General features: G+C 41.1%; 2 protein-coding genes across 2 annotated transcripts; one reads left to right on the top strand and one right to left on the bottom strand.

Annotated features, from left to right (window-relative positions):
• Positions 1 to 13,463: 13,463 nt before the first annotated feature.
• On the bottom strand, positions 13,464 to 14,776 carry b3galt9 (beta-1,3-galactosyltransferase 9). Its single transcript, XM_071895799.2, has 2 exons — positions 14,771 to 14,776; positions 13,464 to 14,582 (listed from the first exon to the last, which is right to left on the bottom strand). The coding sequence occupies exons 1-2, from the start codon at positions 14,774 to 14,776 to the stop codon at positions 13,464 to 13,466; spliced, it is 1,125 nt and encodes a 374-aa protein (XP_071751900.1).
• Positions 14,777 to 20,434: 5,658 nt separating this feature from the next.
• On the top strand, positions 20,435 to 26,501 carry psmd5 (proteasome 26S subunit, non-ATPase 5). The gene is made up of 10 exons (XM_071895805.2): positions 20,435 to 20,616; positions 20,913 to 21,057; positions 21,131 to 21,244; positions 21,341 to 21,469; positions 22,313 to 22,422; positions 22,969 to 23,111; positions 24,521 to 24,712; positions 24,953 to 25,062; positions 25,170 to 25,310; positions 25,826 to 26,501. Exons 1-10 carry the CDS (start codon positions 20,444 to 20,446, stop codon positions 26,081 to 26,083), a joined length of 1,515 nt encoding a protein of 504 aa, XP_071751906.2. The 5' UTR covers positions 20,435 to 20,443; the 3' UTR covers positions 26,084 to 26,501.
• The last annotated feature ends 566 nt before the right edge of the window (positions 26,502 to 27,067 follow it).

Here is a 27,067-nt window from a genome sequence, read left to right as displayed (position 1 = left end):
TTTCTTATTGTTTCCTTTTGTACGATTGAGCTGTAGCTCTAAACTGCCAACACCCTTAATTTCCACACCCATAATAATATTTTAATGACTGCTATTTTAAGTCACTACACTTTAATGGTGCATAATTAGTTGAAATTGTCTTAATTGTTTATGTATGGTATAACGTACTTGTAGTCTTGACTATTGTAGCCTAAGCATTTTTATATTAATTTTATGGCTACACGATTATGGCAAAAATGATAATACCAATTATTTTGATAAGTATGCTGATCACGATTACGATTACGATCACTAATCCTGATTGTCTCAGTTTCAGGAAACAAAAATATTGTATTGCCCTTTTGCACCTTAACATATATTTAACTTTCTAAAGGTAGCAGCAGCTTGAACTGGTTTACTGTGATCCTTATTTCAAATAATAATATAGTAGTAATAGTAATAGTAGTAATAGTAGTGATAGTAATACTAAACAATAAATGTAACTGAAAATACATACGTAGCAAGTAGTGTGCCACTGTATTTCATTTAATAAATAAAATAAAATGAACAAATAAAACAAGAATAAAATTAACCCACAACCCTAAGGCAAACTTTGCACAGAATCTGTCTTGTTTGTTGTCATGTGGCTTAAAACCAAAGTATCTACAGATGATGATGATCCACTTTTAGGAACTAAAACAACGTTTTAGACTCAGACTCAGGAGAAGGATGTTTCTGTCTAATATTGGGCATATTCATTCTTTTCCACTTTGCTCTTTGCTATATTTTTCTAAAGATGGTCTATGTAAGATTTCTCTGCCTGCTTCTCCATCTTAACTTTCAATAGGTAGATGGGAGCACGTTGTGCATTCAGAGGTTGTGATTGGTCACACTAAATGGAAGCACAGAAACACTTTACTATTGCTGAATTACACGATTATTAATCTTGAAAACATACAATTGCAATATGATTATCTACAATTAATTGTACAGCCCTAATTAATTAGCCTTTAGTTTGATTGTCTGTTCTTGTCTTTCTTGGTGGTCTTTTATCAGGCAAATCATCATGGCATTAATTCTCCTTTTTAACCACATGGTGCTGTGTGTAAGTAAGAGCTGTGCTTACATTTCTGTACATTCTCCAGCATAAGTACAAATTCATAAATCCCACTTTCTGCTTAGAAGTGAACGCATGCATGGTTTACGCACACGCAAGTTTATACATACGCAATGTTGATAAATGAGGGCCCTGGGTGCTGTCAGCACTGTACAGAAAGATTAAAGATACTTTGATGCTGATAAGGATCAGCATCCTCAGGGCCAGAGGGCCCAGGTTCAATCCCCTGAGCCGCTGTGCCTGCAGAAGATACTTAACCCCTACCTGCTCCAGAGGTGGCACACTGGGCTGACACAGGGGCAAAAAGAGAATCTCCCCTTTGGGGGGTCTGAGCTTAGGAGCTCAGACTCGCAAACTCAGTATCATCTTTTAAATCGCTTCTCAAAACCCACCTGTTTAAGAAGGCCTTTTTATAGTCTGTTCTGCTTTTATGCCACCATATTGTTCTCCTGTTTTTAAGTCTGTTTAGGAACGTGGCTTACTTACTTTCTTTTATATTACCTTCTTTCTCTTCTTACTCTGTCTTTTATACTTTTGCCCTGTTTTATATTTTTATGCTGCTCCTGTCTCTTGTTATTGTTCCATCTTATATTGTTGTTGTTTTATTTTTTCTCTTTTAGTAGTTATTACTGCATTTGGTCTTTCTTTATCTTGACTGTAAAGCACTTTGTAACTGTGTTTCGAAAAGTGCTATATAAATAAATCTTATTATATTATTATTATAATAAAGTATGTCAAATCAATTACTGTTTATTATTTATGAGATATAACCTACAAAGAATAGTCTCCTGTCAAATTCTTTCATTATTTGCCAGACCAATTAGGACAAGGGTGGCTTGACAGGAAAGCGTTAGCAGTGCTTCTTGTGCTGAATAAAATAAAATATGAATTATTAGGGTCTGACCATGTAAATTATTTATAATGCCTGCTTCACTGGTTTGGGTTGAAATTAGGCCGGGCATGGCCAGAAGTACAATAAACAGTGCAAACCACTGGCAGCCCGACCAGCTCCAGCTACCAAAACAAACAGTCCAGGCAGCCTCTGAAATAACCCAAGTGTACCATGATGAAGCAGGTAAACAGCTTGGACTTGAATATGCTCTGCAACTCCTTGAGTCCACAGACAGACACAAACAGGAAGTGACACAAAAGACTGAGAGGTGACGGAGGAAAAGACCAATGCTATCGCCCAAACATATTCCCCTGCCATAAAATGTTTTTAACAATACATATATAAACAATAAACAACCATAGATGGAGGCAGGATGTTGCAGGGGCTTGATTTTGGATTGAACCCATAGACAGGATTGCATGGGCGAAACTTGAGGAAACAGAATTTTAAGTATATAAACTGAAACACAAAATCCAAATGCGTTCTCATTCAAAATTTGCCCCCGTTCATTGAAGCGTCTAAGCTGTATCTTTTTAACTTGTCTAAAATTATTAATTCCAAAACTTTCTAAACAAATGTCATGTGACTGGCAGTGACCGTCCTGTAACTCTGACTTGACCCTGTGACTATGCACCCAGGAACGTCCAGGACCAGGCTGTTGTGGATAAGAGCCAGAAGAGATGAGTAAAGACCCTTCCACCAGACAATAGAGATCCACACCCGGCATTCCTCACATAGCAGCTGACCAACCAGGAGTGGACCGGGCGACATCACCTCACAAATCTGGACCCTGACACATTCCACTTGGAGCCAGTCACACACTCCGCCCATATGTCAGCATCACATTGGTCATTGGTAATTGGTGTGTTTGTGTGTGTGTGTGTGTGTGTTTGTGTCTGTCTGAACATCTATCCATCTTTGCGTTTCCGTTTCGCTTGTGTCTCTGCATGTCTGTGTGCGTGGGTGCAGGCATGCAAAAGACTGTGTGCGTGAGAGAAAGACAGTAGTGAAAGTGAGTGAGCATCTCCCAGGATTACCAAAAGAACAAAATTGGAACAAAATAAGAGGGTTGCCTAAGATACAATGGTCTCAAAACCAGTTCACTGGCACCTGATCCAACAGACAGAATAATGTGGTACTAGAATAGGGCTTGTATAGCTCGGCACAGCAAGTCAGAGCTGTCATTATAGGCTAGTTGCTTCTCCTCTTCAGTAACAGTCACACAAAACCATTGTATTCTCCGTCTTTGTCTGTGCATTTTACAGTTTAGTTGTAGCCTTTGGTCTGGCTAATGTAGTCTAAATGTATTTTCTACTGTTGTTTTTCTTCAGCTGTTTGTCTCCATCCACTGAAAGTCGACCTATGTGCTTCCAAATAAAAATGAAATTAAAGAATGAAAGTGAAAGGAATCCGAGGGTAAGCAAAATACCTCCACCAGATAAAATTCAGGTAGGAAGCCCAAGAAAAAAGTATTAATACAAGATCACAAGATCCCCTATGAATTACGACATGTACAGATACAAGACACCAATAAAACCCACTAACCAGCAGCAGCTAGAAATCACACCGCTGTGGGACCCCCGCCTCCAGCTACTCCCTGAGAAGTCCTTGCAGTGGAAAAGCAGCTTTGGAGTCTGGCTGGTTGAAAGTCCTCCCTGAAACAAAACTCCATTCAGGTCAGATTAAGATCACATTCTGAGGAAGGACAATGGGAGCACTGATCTGGGGCCAGCAGAAATAGAGAAGATTGTTTCACTGACCTTAGTTAACTGAGATACACTTTCTTCCAGGCAGTCGCTAGGTAACTGCTGCAGTTAGAAAGCAACCTAACGCAATATCACAGACACTTTAACACAGGCAGCTATGGCAATAACAGTGTAGGACTTATTATATCTTATCCAAAATACACACTCATTCTAACTGGTTTTATCAGTTGCAGATAAGCTGTTGAGTGCAACACTTCATCCTAATTATAAAGCTGATGGATATAGGTTCTTTAAGCTTAAGATAAACTGTCAGCTATTACATTACAACAATACTCCAGCTGCTTCTCTGTGGGCTGCTTATGCTCAACGGGGCATCCAAGAAGGACGGACACATCTCAGGTCGCCACAGGCCTGCTCTACCGACTCATTTTGCTCTGTGTCCAGGATCAGGGGCCCAATCTAGAAGGCAAGACATGGGAAACAACACTTTGCTGTCTGGCTAGCCATATTGTACCTACTGTACACTTCATCTGTAGTAGCAAAATTGCAGGAATAGAGAGTCTGATCCCTGCTGGGATTGATCTCTGCCCAGTGTATCAGCTAAAGGAGAGGGGTGTATCAACTTCTGGCCTCAAAGAAGTTAGAAGCAGAGCAGAGCATGTCTTTGAGTCGTTTCCTGGAGGTGTTGACACAGCCCGGCCTCATACTGCAGGTGGTGAATGATGAGCTGCTGTAAAGGTTATTTAATGAGCCTCCCACAAGGCCACAGCAGCAATGCAGCTAGGGAGGGTGTCCCGAAAGCTTGTTTAGAAGTAGGCAATAAACTGCAAACTAGATATGAATCATTTTAATTGAGAGACAGTGGTAAAATCTGTCCATGCTCTCGTTTAGTGCAACATAAACTGTGGTAGAGGTTCAAACAGTTCAAATTCTGTCATCCTTTGCTTTGGACAAATGCCTATCAAAATGAATCTCTTGTTTTCACTAGGACAACAAAACTGGAGCCAACATGCAATTTGAAGGAATATGTTAGTAAAATATTCAGTGACTTGGCAACACTTTTAAGGATTGCAAATGTCTGAAACTGGGCAGACACAAACTAGCAACAACTAAAGCTTGGCAGAATTGGCTTAACGAGCCATCCCATTCAAGTGATACAGACCAGAATGGCTTTTGTAATGCCAGTATTTAAATGCATCATAAACCAATCTCTTGTTTGTCTACAGGTTAACCCCTCTTTTATCATTATTGTCCCATATGATGAAATGTGGGGAGGTGAGGTAATTGTTTGTTTGTTTGTTCGTTTGTCCATGTGTCACATGTAATATCTCAGACACCACTGATCAGATTTTGGCAAAACCTGGGGAATAGATGCATCTCCCCACTGTGTTCTGTTATTTTCAACATTACTCTGATTAGCCTAAAGGGGCGCTACAACTACAGGTCAAATCAAGGCGACATATTTGTTACTGATTGGCTCAGAGTGGGGCTGCATCATTCATGGGGGAAGACATGCTTATTGTTGCTTTGTTTTCAGTGGCAATGAAAATACTGAGAGCAATTTTTAAGCGCTCCCTTCCCTTGAGTATCTGTCTGTTAAGGGCTGCTGGGTAAAAAAACATAAAAGGAGCCTGGTGGATTGTGTATACAGCGACTAACTGCTTTAAGCTTATAATAAGAATGATTTTATTCAACTGTTAATTCAAATGCACTATTCTTACATCATCTTACTCTGCCAGATACTGTGAATAAGTTTTAGAGAAGGATAGGATTGCAGGATGCCTTTAGTTTTAATTTAATACAATTCCCAAAGATAGCGACACAAATCTGCAGTCAGTTTAGATCTCTAAACCTCAAACATAACCACAACTTTAGGGTTAGGTTTGATAGACAGATTCTACACAAGTGCTTAAAGACAACTTCCCTTGACAGCATCAAGGACTGAAGACATCGATGACACTTAAGTTCCACAGAAAATGTTCCCTGGGACCCTCTGGGGCTCCTGAGCAGGAAGCTTTAATGAGATGTGCTGCATGATGAGGTGCTTTTATTGGGAAACCCAGCTTTGTAATTACTGTTATTGCAAGTCAACCCTCCCCCCAAAATACACACACACACACACACACACACACACACACACACACACACACACCCACAGTCTCTCTCTGAGCTCCACACCCTTCCCAACCCAGTTTTACTACAATGATTACAGAACAGTAGTTACTGGGACTCTCTTCCACTCTAATACTCTATGGGAAAATATCAAATTTTCACATGCATGTCTGCAAGAATATACCAATATTTACCTGTATTATACATATATTTATTAATTTATATTTTGTTGGATAATTAGAATATCTATAACTCTATAAATTTGACCTATATAACAGCTGTAAAGTGTGGTCAATTAAACAATCAATCTTCAAGCTTTCTTTAAATTTTCAATTTATTCACAAAGTTGGGGAGGAGCACACAAAAAGAAGAACAACAACCAACAAGTTTTTTTTTTCTTTGTTAAAGGGATGACTAACATGGAGGAGAACATTGGAGCATTGGAGAGTGAGCAGATGTCTAGGTCATCAGGCAGTGAGAATAAGAGACAAAGTAGAGGGGAAGATACAGTATTGCAATACCACAGCAGAACCCATCAGCAAATACAACCCTCTAATAACATGTGATCCGATATGCTCTATTACAGACCGAGTCTCCACCCAGCACTGTTCCTGACAGCAGTGACTGGGGATCCCTTTGATAAATCAGTCAGTGCCTCTGTGCACTAACAGGCCCAGCCTATAACAGCACAACTAGCAGTACCAGTAGTAATTACCAAAAGACTCCATCATTTTGAACGGACTCCCCACAAATGTCCAAAACCTGGCAGTGCTTGAAAAAGAGCCAACCACACGTTAACTTGCCAGAACTGTGAGAGAGAAAGAGAGAGGAAAGGAGGGATTGCGTTTAGCTGTATCCTGCCATCACATGGCCTCAGGGTACACACAGGCACAGGTTGCTAATCTAATGTGTGTAGAACCTCCCCACACACACACACACCCACACACTCACACACACATACCCACATGCACACACATAAACTTACACTTTGATTCTGTCTGAAGCTAACTTCACCATGACTTCCAATATCCAGTGCAGCCAGAGATACTGTATCATCTTCCAGCAGGATGGAAACTTTCAACATCTCCAGCTCCAAATGGCTGATGAATCGTGTTATCACCCCTTACAGTGCAAACGTGGACTTTGTGAAACAGTAAAATGAGAAGCCTTTGGATGTGCTAGTGTTCACCTCTAGACCTACCAGAAAAAATCAGTTACTGACATTCAGAGACATAGCAGTTTTAAAAAGCTTCTGCTCACTCACTGCACGAACAGCCAAAAGCTACAGAATACGTCATTAAAACACAAATAGCAGCAGCAGGTACTGTTCTAGAGGCACAAAACACTAGCTTGGCATATGCAACCAAAACCCCAAGTGAAAGATTATGGAGTTTATAAAAAGGAAGAAAGAGAAACCACAGATGTCGTCAAGAAGAGAGGGGTTTATCCCTGAGGTTGCTGCCTCTGCGTAAGTGAAAGTGGGCTGGAGGGCCACATGAATACTGATCCAACCGGCTCTGAACAGAAAACTACCATGAGAATGTGTAAGGATTGTACACTCCTACACATGTATAAACACAAATACTGTATGTTCTCACGAATGACAAACACGCATACACACACACACACACACACACACAATTACAATGACAAACAAGCAAGGCTTTAATCAGTTGAGCCATTGGTTTCCACTGAACCTCCCCTCAGATCACTGGTGGTGGAGCCCCAGACTTCTTCAGTCAGCGCAAACAGTCTAAATAAAACAGTGTTTCTCTGGTTTGATGAGTCCCTCACTGCAGAGATGCATCTCTCTGAGTGGAGGCATTCATTAGAGTGCTGCACCACCCACATGCAGTTTACCGACCCCTCGACCTCACATTAACAATCTCAGCAGGCTGTATTAGGTGTGTGTGTGTGTGTGTGCGTGGGTGTATATGTGGGTGTGGGGTCTGACGGCTTCCCTCTCCTGCCTGTGACCCTGTTTCCACTTTCTGATGGAAAATCCTCCCAGACCTTGATAGAGCTTTTGAGCTGCTGGGGTATGCTGAGGACTTGCTATGCAGTGATACACAGTGCCTGGAATCGTAACTGACCTCACGGCACACCATACTGACAGGAATGACGATAATGCGGGTGGATGTGGGTATGGGTATGTGGAAGGCTGGCTCAGGTTGGATGTGGCTTTGAATCAGAGGGATACTGTGTTCAATCCAAGCCAACTAATATGCATCTTTGGGAGAATTAGTAATACAGCCTAGGATTAAGTGTTCCCTGCACTGGGAGACCAGGCATCTGAAATGAGATGGATCGGCTTTTGATTTAGCCCTCAGTCTCCTGAACATCACACATGAAGCAAATGACGTAATAATTTATCTCAAGCTTCACTTAAATGCATCTAGATTGCATCTGTGGAGTACAAGGCTGATGCACCGTGATGTAAACCTGTGAGGTTCAGGTGCTAATCCCTGGTACTTACTCATACTCTGTCTTGGCATTACTTGCATGGTTTCATATTGGTACTCAGAGCTTCTTCTCCACTCACTATTAGTGGAAAATATACGGCCAAGTCCAACACTGCCAAATATCAGTCTGCAAAATGCAAGGGTGGAAGTAACTAATTAAATTTACTCACGTTATTGTAACTGACTGGCTTTTGCCTGTATTTTTATGATTAGGTCAGTAATCTAACTTAAGTATGTTTTTACTGAAGTGTTTTACTTCACTACATTTTAAATCACATCCATTACAGAGTACATATTTTGTGGCTCTCCATAAGCATCAGAAACTGGACAATCATAAATTGACAAACTGTGGAGCCATTGACAGTAAATGGTCAGTCAGCAAAGAGAAGACTAATCTGCATTTACTTTGTTTGTGCACAAATGTAATTTCTATTTTTTCCAATTTAAAGTTAATTTTCAAATTGAATTTGAACTCTGTATTCTCGTCCTTTTAGAATTGCAGGGGAATATTCTCTTTTCTAAAAAGTAACTCAGTATATTTATATGAGCTTATATGAGCTTACTTGAGTAGGACATTCTAGTACTCTTTCCATCACTGGCAAAATGTAAACTGCATCTTATAGTGTAACCTAATAGAGCCAGAAGTTATTCTCCCCAACCGAGAAGTGTCCAGTTAAGGCCACTATTTGGCTACATGACAGATGACTAGCCTGAACTACTAATTTTATCATGTCAAGTGGGATGGCAGTGACTGACATAGAATGACAATGGCCCAACACTGAAGATGCATGGGACCAGTTGTTTAGGACTAGAGAGACAGAGAGACCAGAGAGTGAGGTGAGAGGCCAGGGATCATGTGGTGCTGAGGCCATGGATGGAAGGTGTTGATCCAAATTAATCCAGATTAATCCTGGGGAGCGATCCGGGTGCACATTGATGGCATGCCAGTCAAATAGTTGGGATGATTGGTCACCAGCCAGAATGTATAGACATGCTGAGCCGTTATTCTGTGAGTACCCTGTCCTGATGTGGGGAGACAGGCAGCAGGAGAAGGCTTTGCAGACACAGTGGAACCTGGCCAAGAGGGAATGGAGTATGGCACTGTGACTCGCTGGCTGGGAAAGAGAAGAGGGAGAGAGTCCTATTTGTAGGGTAAACATTTTGTTTGGGCAGCTCATGTCACTGGGATAATGGCCAAACTTTCCTTTTGTGGAAGTGAAGGAAGAAATAGGTTGAGCCGTATTTACTGCACATAAAATTGCGGAAAATCTAAGTTGAAATGAGTCAGACATCTTTAGACCAACAGTTGTGTTTTTGTCTGCATTTCAAACTTTTCAGCCAGTAATATTATCAAAATCCAAAACATAGCTAATGGAAATGAGAAGATACAAATCTCTCTATTCCAGAAAAAGGTGGCTCCGAGAATGGAAAATCTCACACACGTCCACATAAAACAATATTAAATTTAAAACACTGTTTCCAATTTTCATTTGGTAAAACAATAAATCAAAATTGACATCACATGTGCAGGCTAGCTCATCATGAAAATCAAAAGTTTGACCTCTTTTCATTTTGGCTAATCAACCAGTAAGAGGTGTCAAACATATTGACATTGCACAAGCGTGAATTGGGAGCAACAGGAAAGCAAATGTTTTTTCTAGCTTAAAGATGCATCTATTATACTATGCGCTGTTAATAGTTTACCAAGAAACTAAATATTGCACTAGGGCGATGAAATCAAATAAGAAAAGCAAAAAGAAAGTTATTGGAAGTTTCTTGGAATCTTTCATAACTGCTTCCTTTCAGAAGTACTGTGATGTATGCATGCTCGGCCCTTTATGGGTATTATATGGTGTCAGTACCGTTTGCTCTTACACTGGAATCCTAGGCACTTGTGTGAGTCACTTGCACGTCACCGACATAATGATGAAACCCCTTTGGTGGGTCGATGCCAAATATGTTTGGGTGCTTCATTAGTGTACCTCTAGCAAACTGTGCTCAAAACATATTGGAAAAGCATAACCACACTGAGCCAGGTTGGGTATCATGGCACAATATACTTCTGCCTTGGAAACAAACAAACGAAAGTGGTCTAGTGGTCTGTGTAAGGTATTTAAGTGAAGGCTCCTTCTTGTGTCACCTCTCTCTCGCTCTCTCTCTCTCTCTCTCTCTCTCTCTCTCTCTCTCCCTCTCCCTCTCTCTCTGCCCAAACATAGAGCATCATGGCCACTTCCATAGAAAGCTTGCTGGGAGAAATCTCAAATATTAAAAATCCATATGAAGGGTTTCATGCTAAAATAACAAAATGCTTTAATAACCATTTTGAAAAATGTTCCCTGATGTTTATTGATTAGCAATGTGATCAATGATTTTGCACTCTAGAATACTACTATATGGTCTTTAGTATGATAACTATTACAAAAAATTAAAATCATTGTCAAATATACCACCAGGCCAACTATCATTTTATCCATAGTATTCTGTTAAATCACCACACAGCCATCTTGGTAGGAAAGCACCACAGTCAGAAAGTAGTGTCCCAATGTGTTGCTATACCTTTTATTTGGCACTAGATGTCCTCCTTGAGATGGTGTATTGAGTGCAGTGAGTCCTGTCTTTGCTCTTAGCCCATTCTGCAGTGGTCATAGCAAAACATGACATTCATTAAATTTTGTCAAGTTACCTGGACCTTTAAATAGGAGGTACCATGTTTAATTAATGTTTAATTATGTCAGACATTAGGAGAGTGAGGTGGCTGTGTGCCACTTAAACTCCAGTCTGTATATACAGATATAGCAATTACAACTTTTGTCACTACAGAAGTTAAAAATTCAGAAAACTCCCCAACAGTCACTAGATGGCAGTTAAAGTGTCTCTTAACAAGCCTAAGAGTCTAACAGTGTAACTCCCTGCAGCACACTTTCACCCACATGACCAAAAGTGTTGAACAGAGCGACCGGCCGAACGACCAACAATGCAATCCATAGAAAACAACAGCAAGGCTTCCTCCACATCTGGACAGCGTGGGAGAGCTAAAACAGTCACTATATGGGGGACTCAGTTCAGACAGTGGACTGCTTTACCCGGGCTTTAACCTAGTCTCTGGCAGAAACGGGAAGTCCGGTGCATGTTAAATAAAATAGTCTTTTAGATAAAAGTCTTACAGGACAGAAATCTAATATTCAGTGCAAAGTTCACAGGCGTATCAAGTTGCATATAATTGGACAGAGACACCAGGTTTACTGTCTGAACAGCCAATGGGTTATTGGGGTTTCTGCTAGCTGCATTGGAAGAGCGTTTTGCATGCCTTTGATTTAAAACAGTAATGATGAAATATGTCTGTGTGCAATGATTTGAATCAGACTAACCTGGTATCATGGTCTGATGGTAGCAACCTCAAAATTTCTAGCCAGAAGTTTTGTGCCTCTACTATTTGTGAGAATAATTTACACTCACAACACTGAATGAATGATCCTGCAAAGATCTGTGCATAGACATATTTGTATTTTCCTCTGTTGACCCTTCACCCTGATGTAAGCCATTACTGACAAATGTAAAGATGATGGAGCATTTGCAATGGCAGTGGTTTATCAGCTTTATCATTTTGAAGGGAAATTAATTGTGTGATTGTGGCTGGGATCAGCTAAATAATAATATAATATCTGAACAAAATAATTTAATTAAAATATTTTGCCATTGTTACAAAGAGTATTACATAGTGGTAGTCCAGTCTAGGTAGTATTGTCAGGTTATTTAAAGTCTCATGGTTCTTTGTGGTTCTCTGTGGTACTGCTTTAGAACTTTGCAGTACTTTGTGGTAGTTTGTGGCTCTGTGTGGTAGTAGGAGGATCCTGTAACACTGAACCAACTACTGTGTTGGTGTGGAATGAACAAAATGTATTTGCCTGCTAATTAATTTTGTTCATTCCAGAGTGCTTTGCGTAGAAAATTAACCACAGCAAAATAGCCATTTCCCTACTGTACAGTGACACTGTGCAGACAACATGTGGGAAAAATTGGGGAACGCGGTGATAGTGTATAAATGCAGAAGTGTAGATGAAAAGCCTTAAGTAAATCTTTATTTATGCATCATCTCTCAAAACCAGGGTTACGAGGTGCTTCACAAAGCAAAAGGAGCAACAACAAAAGCATGCACATGTGTGTCTGTGTGCAAGGAGGAAAATCAAAAGAAGCCTATACTGGATGTGTTTTTGCTCTCTGCTATAATGAAGGGAATGTGCAAAAGAGTTGTCATCAGTGAGGTTTGATTCTCAACGGCCACAAAGTTGAACATAGACCTGTTGCACCTGTAACACAATTAAACCACTTAAAGCCCCACTGCCCTCTTTAAAGTATGGCAACCATGTTCCAATTGGTTGATGCTAATATTACATAAAGGGTGCTGGAGTATTTGCAGCTTTTTTATTGCATGGAGAAAACACCAGTCACTAGTGAGGTGGCAGAAGAAGAGGTCCATGTAGTTGCTATGGCCCTAAAACATTTTGAGTTGCCAATACTTTTCTGAGGAGACAAACCATCAGTGAAATGGAGTGAGCGGCGAAAGGCAGTAAACTGTGACTAGCCAGACATGAACCCTGATGGGAAGATGGGAAGATAATGCAGCCCCGTGCATCGAGTTGCTCTGAGTGGGAGAACACTGAGGTGTGTTTCAAGGGTCAGCTGATCTGTTGCCAGTTTAGATCAAAAAGAAAGAATGGGACCCTGCAAAGAGAAATAGGCTCTCTTACATTTTATTGCCACTTAAAGTCAATGCTTACTTCTCCAAATCTTACTACCACAAAATATATTTACAGTTTTTTCTCCCCTCTTGTTAGTCAGTGGGACACCAATTGAGCCACAGAATTGCAGTCAAGTACACTATACATATGTTATGTTCCATCCTCCAGGTTTATGGTTTCCTTCCTGTCTCATTATAGTGATCTGTGAGTTGCCAGATGATTTCATACATATATCTGTCAATCACACACTCCCTATTCAAAAGCTGTTTCAGACACACCCATGCGTGCACACACACACACACACACACACACACACACACACACACACACACACACACACACACACACACACATGAATGACAATCATTTACATTTACATGACATTTGTACAGTCTCTGTGCCCCCCCCCCCACCTTCTCACTCACATAAAAACACATATCCCACACACCCCATAAATTAACCATGTGAGTCAGTGTCAGCTTGGCTCTGGGAGCTGAAGAAGGACAGTTTATCCAGGTAGGTGAGAGCTTTGCAGGCCACCAGGCCATAGTAGGTCTCTAACAGTGAGCATTCCCCATCCTCCTGCCCCAGGTCTGCCCACACTGTATCCAGTTCCTTGCTGCTTATCCCTGCTGAGCTGAACAGATAGCGGTAGCAGCAGGCATTGTAGCGGATGTGCTTCTCCCCTGAGAACCTGGCACTGTGAGTTGGTGCCACACCAGCCTTCTGGGCACAAAGGCCCACAAAAACATCAGCTGGCACAGGTGCGCGTACTACCGCAGATGCTACATAAACCTTCCGGACCACATCCTGAGATAGAACATAAGCCGTCCCGGCACAGTAGTCAGGGAGGTACTTGTCAGGGTAGAGGGCTGGGGGCAGGTATCCAGGGCTGGCGGGGTCACGATCGGGGGCGTCTCTCTGGATCACCCTACCTAGATAGAGGTCTTCGGGGTGCCTGTGTAGCCCCAACAGATAGCCTCCAAGGGCAGGCAGGTTGACAAACACAGAGTCCTTGGTCAGCAGGACAAAGCGTGCCACAGGGCAGAAGGTGACCACCCAGCGGAGTGCCAGCAGTGTCCTTTCTGTTGGGCCGCGGAGGGAGGAGTCTGCCACTGCGTGACCCTGGACCATGTCACCATGGCGATCAGACTCTCTCATAAGGGCCTCTTGTGCAGTAGAGGTCTGAGTTGATCCTAAGAAGAACAGTACCTGCACTGGGAAACCTTGGATGTGTGTCTGGTTGGCCCAGGACCTCCTGACTGCATCTCTTTGGGTAATATTGGCTGGGGAGCTGAAGATTAGAGTAAGGAGGAAGAGGTCAGAGTTTAGGCAGGCATCAGCGTTCGTGATGGGGTAAGCCTGGGACACGTTCTCCCTGGACCTGGCACTGCTGAGGTCCAGTTTCCTTGCCTTCTCCCTTACATCAACGACCATCCCATCAGTGTAGACCCCTGGGGTAGGCTGGAGGAGGTACTCTTCAACAAAGTCTGCCCCAAACAACAGGGCATGGAAAAGTAACACATTGAAGAGCAGGAAACACCACTGGTGGGTACGCAACTTGCACAGAGAGAACTGGAGGATGAGATAGAGAAACAAAGAGAGTATGAATTTCCATAAAGGTATGAAGTCTGACCCAACTCAATAGATCAACGCTGATGAGCATTCATTTGGTTGTCAATCAAATTAATCAATAGTAAACTATATTGATTATTGGAATTCAAAAACATCTACATTCAATTTTTAATGAATTAACACTGTACCTGCATGATACCTGCTCCAACTGCCTTGTTGTTTCTCTGCGTGAATTAGTATACACCCAGCTGTAGGTGACCAAGGGACCTCCAGCCTCGGTCAGGTCTGCAGCAATACTAGCCAACAGACAGGGTTGCCACTGCCAGGAAATTCTAGCAGCAAGTAACCTTACACCCTAACCCCAAGTCACATGGCTAATCAAAAGGAGAGTATCCTGCATCATACATACAACATTAATGACACGAACAAGGCAAGTTAGATAACATGACGTTCAAAAACAAATAGGACTGGACTAAACCGTGTAATTTGCAGAGGGTTTTGAAGTTGTTGCTTTGATCATCTTATCTTCACCACTCAAGAAAAACCCAGACCAAGTGATGTGCTCGGCTAAAGCAAACAAAACAGAATGATGTCAGAATACCAAACGAGACTTTGCTTCTCATTACTTTTGATGAGATGAGCAAAAGGGGTTTTCAGCCTTGTTTTCCTATGCTGTCCAGCCTGTCAAGCATGCCAAGCCTGCATGCTTAATTCACAACAGGGAGCACAATGGGAACAGGGATCACAACAGGGACAGAGATGTGACTCGTTTGTATGTGCAACACAGGACATAAGGGGGAGGGGGGGAGGGGGGGGGCAGGATTATGGAGAAGGTTTACAGTCATTATCCCTATGTTATAAATTAATGTAACTCATTTTCACTCCCAAACACACACACAAGGTATTATGTTTAAAGAGATATGACACATTGGAGTTTTAGACTTTGTGGCACATAAACTATCACACTTAGCCACTTTCTTTACATTCTGAACTGCTGCACAGTTGATGATAATCCCATATATACTGTGTGTGCGCGTGTGTGAATGTGTGTGTGTTTCTGTGGATGTGCGTGTTTGTAAGTGTGTGTACTCTAACACCAAGGTATCTATTGAATTTTTCCCTTGAAGTTTCCCTTGAAGTTTTCCCTGTGCCTCTAATTGCCTATGGTTACATGCAGCCCCGAAATCTGTTAAAAAAGTACTGATTTTGTGCCACTCTTGCCATAAGTCAGTTTATACGGAAGCTAGCCCAACGGTACCAAGGAGGCTTTATATTATTGAATGGTACACATAAAAATGGCCGTTCTATCCATTCAAGTTCTGTGGTTGTAGACCTGTGACGCTCAAGTCTTAATCACACTTAATCATATGCAGCCTTGCATTGCTTCCATGCTTCCATGCTTTCATGTTGGGATTGAGAACAAATACTAGCTGGACACAGTACGGGAGTCAGGCCCTGTTCTGTACCCTGAGATGTTGGCATGCTTCCTTGCTGCATTCTGGGAAGTATGCGAATCCAACACAGCCAAATAAATGTCTGCAAAATGTAAACTGCAGCTTGGAGTTCTTACCTTAATAGAGGCAGCAGCTCTCCTCCCCCACTGAGCACTGTCCTGTTTAGGCCTGCTGTTCCTGCGACTGATCTGATGTCTGGTTAACTTCACAAACAGTCATGCCAAAGGTCCACTTAAGCCTGAACTACTAAACTTATCATGTCAAGTGGAATGACAGCGATATGATATGACACTAGATAACACTGAAGCTGCATGGTGCAACTTGTTCAAGACTAGAGAGACAAAGTAACTAGAGAGGGAGGTGAGAGGCCAGGGATCATGTGGTGCTGAGGCCATGGATGGAAGGTGTTGATCCAAATGAATCCAGATTAAACCTGGGGAGCGATCCGGGTGCACATTGATGGCATGCCAGTCAGATAGTTGCTATGATTGGTCACCAGCCAGAATGTATAGACATGCTGAGCCGTTATTCTGTGAGTACCCTGTCCTGATGTGGGGAGACAGGCAGCAGGAGAAGGCTTTGCAGACACAGTGGAACCCGGTATGGCACTGTGACTCGCTGGCTGGGAAAGAGAAGAGGGAGAGAGTCACATTTGTGGGCTACCAAAGAGCCAGGAAGGGTGTGTGTCTTTGAAGCCAATTTCTGACAGAATGGGGGAATGTTGCAGTAATGACCAGACCCAACACACACTAATGCAAATTTAATTCTTGTAAAAGCACAAATTAGTGAGACAATCCCCTATAATATAATACATGATCTGCTATATTTGTAGATTTGATTCTATTTGGGGTTTTATGTTTCATTGTCTAATTTATTGGTTCAAATTTGGCAGTAACTCAAAAAATTCCATTGCTATGCCGCCATTGTAGCCCAAGCTAGCTGATCCAGGATTTGGCTCTTGTTTTGATATGTTACCTCTTCCCCTGCCGGTGCTGTTGTGCAGAGCAACAGCAATTGATTGTGTGGCATAGCAGTGCCTAATGCTGATGGGGCTTCCATATACAGCACTGCATGGACAGCATGGTTTTATAGCCAGGCCTTTTAAAATAATGTTGAAATGGTTTACCAATATAATTCTATTACCAAAACTGGTAATAAACATAGAATAAACTTCATTCAGGCTTGTTTAGAAAAGTCAATTTGAATTGGACAATCTTTTATTTACATGCACATGTAGTTCTTTTATTTAGAAAACAAACTCAATGCCTCATTATCTCAAAGAAACAAAATAATGGCCAGTGACTCTGGAAGAGGCTGCAAAACACAGGCCTACTACCAGTGCTGTACATGAATTAGTTTAGGCTGAATAAAATCAAAAAAACATTAACCAGTGGAGTTGTAAAATTTGAAATTTAAACATGAACCTGTTTCTGGGTATAACTGAACTGTATAGTATACTATACAGGTCTGGCAACAAATATCCACAGTCTCATGTTCATTGTTATCCAGGTCAACCTTAAAGGTTTCTGGCAACAAACAGCCTACAAGCATGTTAACGTTCTCTGGCTTTGGGGCACTAGGTGCCCCTAAAAAACAAAACCAAACACTCAGTCGGTGAACATTTCGTTCCTTGATTGGACATAGCTCAAAGTTCAATATGAAGTTTGTGATTGGACCGATCAAATGTACTTCAATTCACTGTTTGTCAGTCAATAAAATGCATTCGTATTTCTGTTCCCTTGTTTTGTATTTTGTGGTAACTTTGTCAGGGTTTGTCACTGACTAGGATTTTTAAATGCATAAGACGAAAGGTAACATGGCACTAAAGTTCTATTAAGTTTGATTATCCTACAAGCAGTACTGCATTGTGCTGTGAACGTATTTGTCAAATCCCACCGATTTGAATTTTTTTTCCTGTACATGCACATTATAGTTTTATAATAAAAAGTAGAATGACCCCCAGCCCAAAATCCTGTTCCTGTGTGAAGGTCCAAATGAACACTGCAAAGACAGAACCGTGAAAATGTTCTGCAGGATGTAAGCTTAAATGGATAACTAAATTGGATTTGCATTTTGAAATTTGAGAAAAGCAGGAAAAAAAATCATGGGTACAAGGCTGTGTACGTAACAGCCTTAATTAGCTCGGTAAAGAACTGCAGTTTACTATACTGTAGTCGGCATTATGGAAACATGTGTCTGATGATAAAGAAGGTGATTTTTCAACACAGAGGTTGAAACATTCACAATCTCTGACGATAGCAACAATTATATAATTGACTTTTGTTTCAGGGTCCATTTTGTTATTTCTGACTAAAAAGATACTTGAATGCACGACAAGTTGTGTTTATAACTGGAGCACATGAAGACAGCAAGGCTCTTCCACCAGATCGCTGTAGGGTGACCAGAGCTCTGTGAGTGGGGAAAATCTGGGAGATAATGAGGTAAATACTGGACTTTTGAACCCATAGTGCAATCCTTTAGCTTCAGAACACTTGGATTATGCTGTTTGGAGTAATTCTATGGTCATGTTTTGCCCTTTCTGGAGAAATCGCCATTCACTCCAGTTGTTTAGGAGAAGACTGCTACGGAGCTGCACCAGCAAGCCATGTGTTTTATTGACATACAAATTTCACCAGGGTTTCAGCTGACATAAGGGTGATTAGATACTGACAAAGTTTTCATTTTTTGGTGAACTACTCCTTTAAAGTTCTCTCAGATGCTGTCGCGTGCAGCATGCTCTCGTTTGTCTCTGTGTCACTGAGATTGTATTTCTGTGAGTGATCTTTCCACAGTGGTTGCTGCTGGTAGGTCTGTCCAAACATCTGAAAGTATTTGCATGTATAGACAGTGAAAACAAATTAAAGGCCAAGTGTAATTGAAGGCTAACTGCACCAAATAAGGAATCTATAGACTTTTATGACAAGCTTTAGGATAAAATAAAGATACCTCTACGGAGTAGGCTACAGTTTGACTTAAAGTGTATACCTCTAAAGGGGTGTAAGTGTAATTTCTGGTCCAATGCTGGCCTCTATTGTTCAGCGTTGTCATTACAACAACACTCTACACCCAGTAGGGCGAGACCATAGAGATACTGTATATATATATCTCTATATATATATATCTGTATAGATATAGCTCTATGGGTGAGATAATTGGTGGCGCCAGTTGAACTATTTCAGAATCAACAATCACAATGAATGTTCTGTCATGTTTTACCGAGAACGGACACTTGCCGTGATTAGAATCCTGACATCACCACGATTCCTGTTGTCTGTGGATTTTTGGAACATATCAAAGGTAAGGAGTCGCTATTTTGTGTGTGAAGTAACACTACTTCCCAGCGCATATATGGGCCAGTCCGTTAAAGTTCGAGCTGTTTGGAGGATTATGCCGAATTTACCAAAACACCATACCGATTAGTAATAAAGTCTCAAATTATATTTTCCGATGTGTGTTTTTTGACAACAAGTAAGGCAAAAACAAATTGCCAGATTTTTTAACAGATCTTGCCGTGGTAGGAGGGCCTTCAAACAACAACAAAAACACAGTCTCGGCCCGCTCCTGTGTTTTTGAATGCAGAAATCTCCGCAGCGCATGCACCATGGCTGTTCCCTTTGTTTCACTCAGTACCATTCTGCTGATATTTACTAGTCATATTATACTTAAGTAAAGCAGAAATATTACACATTTAACCTTTAAAGAACTAATTTTAGTCCTATTGTCCAGGACAGCCTTGTTATTTGTGACCATGAACATTTCTTGCCTAAAGCAAGGAAATTGAAAATTAAAACTTGAACCTGTGAATGAACTGGGTTGCTCCAAAGAGAAAGATGACATATTTTTCCCCAATTCATTCTCTATGGAGCACATGCTCCATAGTCTTAGGTCTCTGGTAAAGGTGGTGTCAGAGCAGGGGGCCGGCCCGGGGATAGGACGAGAGGTTTTGGTTCCAAAACATTAGCACTGCTGCACAGTAAAATCATTTGGGTATAAAAAGAAAACATTTGAGTCTACAAAATTAACAGCCATTTACGTGTCTGTGGAGGAGCTCTTCCATGGGTCCTCCACAGCTTCAATATACTTCACTGGTTTCTGGTTTTATGGTCACATTTATTTATTTATTTACGTATTTATAATGTATTTGTTTGTTTGGGCTATATATATTTGTTTGTTTGTTTATGTATGTTTTCATTAATTTATTTATTTATTTATTTATTTGCGCATGTATGTATGTATGTATGTATGTATGTATGTATGTGTGTATGCTTGCTTGCTTGCTTGCACTTGCCCGGTCTCACATTGATGGGAAAGCATGACTACCTCACGACGTTGAAAGTCTCGCGAGATCAAGCTACGTTTGACAACACGCGGATATGCTGTTGCTGTACTCTCTAAACATTGGACGTCATGGCTGCTTCCATAGAGAGCTTGCTGGAGGAAATCTCCAGTATTGAAGATCCAATTGAAGAACTGCAAAACCTGAAAACAGCCCTATTATCAATACCCGTCAGCGCGCTGAGGGACTCAGTGAGCGGACGGCGTTTGAACGTGATCTTTTCTCTTTTGAACACAAATGACAGGTTGGTTTTGCACAAAGCTTGTCTAACTTACGCTACCGTTAGCTAAGTAACTAACGTTAGCGTTAACTGCTGAGTCAGTCCGCTCTCAGTCTCTGGTGGGTGTTGCTGGGTGTTGGGACAGGGTAACTAAATTGCACTGGATCCCTACTCATCACGTCAGAGCTTTGCTAGTTGCTCTTTGCTAGTCAGTTAGCTAAGTGGCTAATAAGCTATTTGGCTGCATCGCTACGTCAAACTGTCCTCACAACAACAACGCTCAGTTAGTGAAAAGTTTTTAATGTAAGTTTCTATCACAGGGAGCAGATTGAGCTGTGTGTGGACATCCTTGACCGCATCTTAAAGGCCCTCAGCCCTGTGCACCTGGCCCAAAACTGCCGAGTGGAGCTACAGGGAGGTCTGACCCATCCTAATGAAACTGTCAAAATACTGGCCTTGACACAGGTAGGGCACGCACGCACGCACAGTTGTCTGTATAACATTGACCATATCAAACATTAATGTTTTTCTCTGTCAGATTGGTAGAATGGTGGATCACCCCGATGCTGTCACTGAAATCCTCAAGAACCATGACATTCTTCGAGAGGTCATCCACTGCATCAGTGGAGAGAAGATAGCTGTGGCAAAAGAGGTGATGATTAGTGATGATTGATATGTCCGATCAGGCATGTTAGCATGCTTATGAGATTTTATTAAATCTAAGTGCATTGATTGCTTTGTTTTGTAGGCCATTCACTCCCTGTCCAAACTGAGCCACTCCAAGCCTGGTTTAGACACGCTGTTCCGGGGCGGCCTGCTGAAAGACATGAAGGATGTGATGGCTACAAGTGACATTGTCAGATACAGAATATATGAGGTACGTTCTAAGATGCCTCTTTTTTGTGTGGCAGTCAACACTTTCCCTCAAGTGAATATGGTCAAAATAATAAATTGCTTAGGCTATAGTAGTGGTGAACAACCTTTTTTTGGTACGAGACACATTTTCCTCTATGTTGATGTGATCCACTTTGCTGGCCAAGCAGATTCAGTGAAACGCATGCCTGTTCATGACTAGAACTATGCCAGAATGGGGGGCACCAGGATTAATTTATATTAAAGTATTAATTTACGTCAGTTGAGCTTGTAGCCATGCATATGAAGGTGATTGGATGACTGTTGAACTTTGAGTTTTAAGTTTACCCAATTTGTAGCTTTTTCTTTTTATAAAATCATCCTGCAATCAACTGACGGGCATTGTAATCAGCTGCTAGATTGCAAAAACTGCAATGCCCATCCGTGGGCTACATTAATCAACACAACAAATATAGGCGTGATTGCTTTTTGCTATGTGCAGCTACTTTTTATTTATGGTAGACACAGTTCTCAAACAAGAGCGTAATATAATGTCCATCCCCTGGAGACAGCAAGGTGGTCTGGTGTAGAAAAACTGTTCCTCATGTTCGGTGAGCCAGTGTACTTCCCTCTCAAACTGAGCAAGACAATAAACCCCAATTTTCTCCAGTGTTCCTGACTCATCTGACTCATATGAAGAAATGTATGTGTGTGTCTCAGGGGGTTATACTAAGGGAAATTTGTACGTGCACTTAATTGGTTTTAAAAAAAAATATATATATATGTACATGCATACATGAATACACACATAAAATATCTTTCAAATTGATAAACCAAAAGACTGACTTGCTTTTCTTTCTGTTTGCAGCTGATGGTGGACATCTCGTCTGTGTCTGCGGTTTCCCTTGGTTACTGTGCCAACAGCAGCTTCATCTCTCAGTTGCTGGGTGAACTGACAGGAGATGACATACTGATCAGGTAATGAGATGGATCGTACACACACTCAAACACAAATGGGTTGAAAATGTGATCAAACCTGTTAATGTAATAATGTAGTTAAATATCACATTATTATATTAACCAGCACTTACTGCTTTGTAAGGGGGGGGGGGCATATTTTTAACTATTGATGTAATAATAATAATAATGACTAATAATGTAATAACGCACAATAATAATAAGAATGTAATAACTCAAATTATTACATTATTCGTCAATATTATAATTACATCATCAGTTAAAAATATGTTACACCCCCTTAATAGTAATAATAGCTGGGTAATGTAATACTGTGATGTTATTAGATTATCAGGGAATTTATTACATTAACAGGTTTAATAACATTTTGAACCCATTCAGAGGGTGATTTTATAAAATTAGTTATTACATTATCCAGATGTTATTCCATAATCAGTTGCTTGCTACATGTTAACAGAAGTTTGTCTTACTGCCTTTCACAGTCACTGTCTCTGTCATCTCCTTACCCTTCTACCTGCTGTTAACTGTTGTCTGTTTTTTTTGCAGAGCCACAGCCATTGAGATGGTGACCAGTTTAGCCCAAAGTCAACATGGCCGACAGTACTTGGCCCAACAGGGCATAATGGACAAGATCTCCAACATGATCAGAGGAGCAGACACTGACCCCTTTTCCTCCCTCTACCTCCCTGGTGAGTCTCTGTAGAAATTACAGCAAGTTCATCCTAATTCTTTCTGCTGTACTCAGATGGGTTTTCAGTTATTTTTAGTCCTCTTCTTTGTTGTTCTGTATCTTTTGTCAACCCCGGGTCCAGAATCAAGGCCGGGGCACATGCGTTTTTCATACTATAAGCAGTAGTGTAGTGCTATTTTTCTCTTCTGGGGGAGCAATAATATGGTGCAAACCAATTGGAAAAAATCCAGAGCAGCCAGTGATATGCTCCTCTAAACTTGCATAGGAATGTCCAGAGTAGTCTAACTTGACTTCCAAATGCAAGTAGGGCAGTAAACAAGTAAATGCACATTAATGAATATATTTGTGATTACTGGAAGAGGACGAACAATTTACAACCAGTTTTTCCAATATTTGAGAAAATATTTTTCTTATACGACCTCCAGTTCATATGGGAAACCAGCTATTGAAATTTGAATGTGTGTTTATACATAAGAAAAATGTTTTCTCAAATACTGAAACCAGTGGTTGTAAATTGTTCTTCCTTTTGCATTAATCGCAAATATATTCATGAATGTACTTTTGCTTTACAAGTTATTCAAGGTAGAAAAAACAAAATATCCCCTGGATATCCAATATCAAGCTAATTTCACTTGGTTTTTACATTTAAGAGGAGAGAGCGATAGCTGTCATTGCTAGTCAAGAAAAAGTGAGTCACGCTCCTTACTCAAAACATAACATGTCTTGTGGCTGCATTGCTTTATAGACTATTAAGACTACTGTGGGTGGAGAAATTGGTATCTCTACCTCTTCTATGATGGATTTCTCCCTGTATGATCATTGAACGTCAGTGTAAAATGGTGAGCTCTTGCTTTTGATTGTGAAGGACTGACACCAAAACCTGATGTTTACCGCTGACGTTTTAGATAATTGAAAATTCTTCTCCTGTTAAAGTCCATGGTAGCTGTCTACATTTGGACAGTTATCCACAGGAATAAGAAAAATGCACCACCAAACAACAAAATGGACCCAGGAATGCAAGGCACATATAGCTGGTGTTTTAGGGTGGATTTTTCCTTCAAGTGTGGGGAAATCAAACCATTGACCACAACTACTTTTCGATAAGTGGCATGCTAACAAGAAGGATGTGGCTACACATCAGAGCTGTGTGTGAATTATTGCTGTGGAATGTATATAACATGTTGATACAATAGTGTGTGTATGGCAGCAACTATGAGCAGAGGCTGTGCGATACCAGGTATTTGAAACTGAGGAGGCACAAACATTATCTGGAGGTGCAATACACCCTCATGCACCCCGGTGGAACTGTGCCCATCCCTAGTGTGCAAGGGATATGTTTGGTGTTCATTTTAGTATGTCCTTGTATGCTGTATTCAGACTTTTATAATGTGAATGTTACTTCTGTAGGTTTGGTGAAGTTCTTTGGGAACCTGGCCATCATGGACAGTCCCCAGCAGGTTTGTGAAACCTACCCAGCCTTCCAGAACAAGGTGTTTGAGATGGCTCTGGACCCAGACCCTGCGATGATCGGGGTTGCTCTGGACACTTTGGGCCTACTTGGATCCACTGTGGAGGGCAAACAGGTCCTGCAGAAAACGGGTTAGTGTGGATCTCTGTATGTCTCTCCACACTTAAAACAGATGTTTAACACGGTTGTAATGAGGTACACAATGTGGTGTATTTGGAAAGAAGCTACAGGCGGTGCAGGATGAGCGTCAGCACCACAGTGTCAACAGAGCCCCCAAAAAAGTCCCCTCTCAAAATGTTTATACTGCCGATATTAGTTAATTAGATATGGCTCGGGGTATTTTGTGACTGATTGTCTCTGTGTGTCCTCAGGAGAGAAGTTCAAGGCAGTGTTGATAAGAATGAGCCAGCTGGCCAGTTCTGGAGCAACAGAGCTCAGAGTGCGCAGCTTGGAGGCCATCTCACAACTACTCACTCTACAGGTAATAGTCTTATTATTGTAGTGTTTTTTTGTGTCTTTGAATGCCACCTTCATTTTATGGATCTGTAATGCTAGTGAGGCTTCTACAGTAAACGTGTTATATTACAGCCAGAGCAGCAGACAGAAGACCTTTTGGCCCTGACAGAGTCCTGGTTGCACCTTCTGTCTAACCATCCCATGGACATGATCTGCAACATCAGCACACAGCCTTTCCCTGAGCTACACTGTGGGGCTCTGCGCATATTCACTGTGAGTACTGAGCTGCTTCAACGATCCAAACACATTAGCCTTATTTCCTCCCTGTATTGCTGTCCACTGTGATGAACCTTCAAACCTTCAACCTTTATGTCCCTCGTTTCCAGGCCGCTACCTAGTATCATAAAATAGTTGATTCATGAAATCCTGTGTCAAAGACAGCAGACAAATTTAACTGAAGCATAATGTAACAAATAGTCACTTGCCACTGGCAGGCACTTGGCTTTCAGCACTTGCCCTAGCCCAGGCCTGACTTGTCCCTCTTCTCATCAGCACCATGTAACCACATATTTGATTATAAACTGTCTTATCCAATCTGCCACTTAAAGGATCCAATTCAAAAGGTGAAGATAGGGTTTTTCATCTAACAAATGAGTTTACACAAAATGATTACATCTATCAACATTACACTGCCTATATTTATTTGTTTCCTTATCAATAAATAATTTTGTGTGTGTGTGTGTGTGCGTGTGTGTGTGTGCGTGTGTGTGTGTGTGTGTGTATTCCAGGCCATTGCTACCCAGCCATGGGGTCAAAAGTTAATGATCAGTACTCCAGGATTCATGGAGTTCATTGTGGACCGTTCAACGGGGAAAACTAAGGAGGCCAAGGATGCTAAGTTTGAGCTAGTGGGGGCACTTGTGAGTTCGTCGACAGCAGTGGACATATTGGGCAGCCAGCATTACCTGCGTCTGAAGACCTACCTCAGAGAAGGACCTTACTATGTTTCAGCAGTGGCTGCAGTCAGCACAGAAGGAGCGGAATGATTCAAAGCAAACTCAAATACACTTTATGGTTCTCTAGTTAATGCTTAAGTAATGGTTCAGTTAATGTAACTAACCATGGGTTAACATACTGTTATGCTCTGCCATGATCAACTAATATGCCACAACGAATATTTAGTAACAGTCTAACAGTCTAATTGTTTTTACCTTTGTTAACTTTACTACATCCATGAACAAATATGCTAGTGCATGTTCTAATAGGCTACTTAGGAATTAATCAGATTATTAAAATTACTTGTCGGTTATCATACAGATTGGTGCTTGATCAACTCGGCTCCATCAGGAGTAACTAATATGTTAATGACGATTTAAGTACTTTGGAAGTATTTAGGAACAAATGAGAAATTAAGATTGATTGTCTATAATAGAGTCTTTCATTACTTTATCTACACACATTACATTTATTAGACTTTTCTGGGAGGACATTCCTAGGGCATATCTGGTCATGTTCAGTCATCTTCATTTATTCTCCATCATGGGCAGATGTCCAGAGTCTGTTTGTTCATGTTACTAATGTCTATATTCTGAATATTAATGAAACATTAAATATGAAGAATAACCCTTCCTTAATAGGTACTACTAATTGTGCCCCTGTGTTCAAGTAGCTCATTTGTGACAAAGTAGTACATATCGACCTCAGCATTCATTTTTACAAACATAGTTCAGCAATATTGAAGATAAAAATAACGATGAACAAAAGTATCGAATCAAAGGAATTGTCTGACTCGCTCTTTGAAATTACAGCATCTTCACGAACCTATGCCATGTAGGCGAGTGTGCAAACTTTTTTCTTCAAGTAATTAGTAGCTACAGCGGTAGAATAAATGTAGTGGAGTGACAAGTGATATTTACTTTGAAATATAATAGAGTAAAAGTCCCCTAGAAATAGTATTTCAGAAGTAGGAGTACCTCAAAAATGTAGGCACAGTAACTCATTAAATGTTACTCCGCTCCTGCTTAACTCAA

Source organism: Centroberyx gerrardi, chromosome 2, assembly GCF_048128805.1.
Source record: "Centroberyx gerrardi isolate f3 chromosome 2, fCenGer3.hap1.cur.20231027, whole genome shotgun sequence".
In the NCBI taxonomy this organism is placed as follows: domain Eukaryota; kingdom Metazoa; phylum Chordata; class Actinopteri; order Beryciformes; family Berycidae; genus Centroberyx; species Centroberyx gerrardi.
Note: the sequence above shows the minus strand (reverse complement) of the source record. Positions and strands in the feature narration are given on the sequence as shown.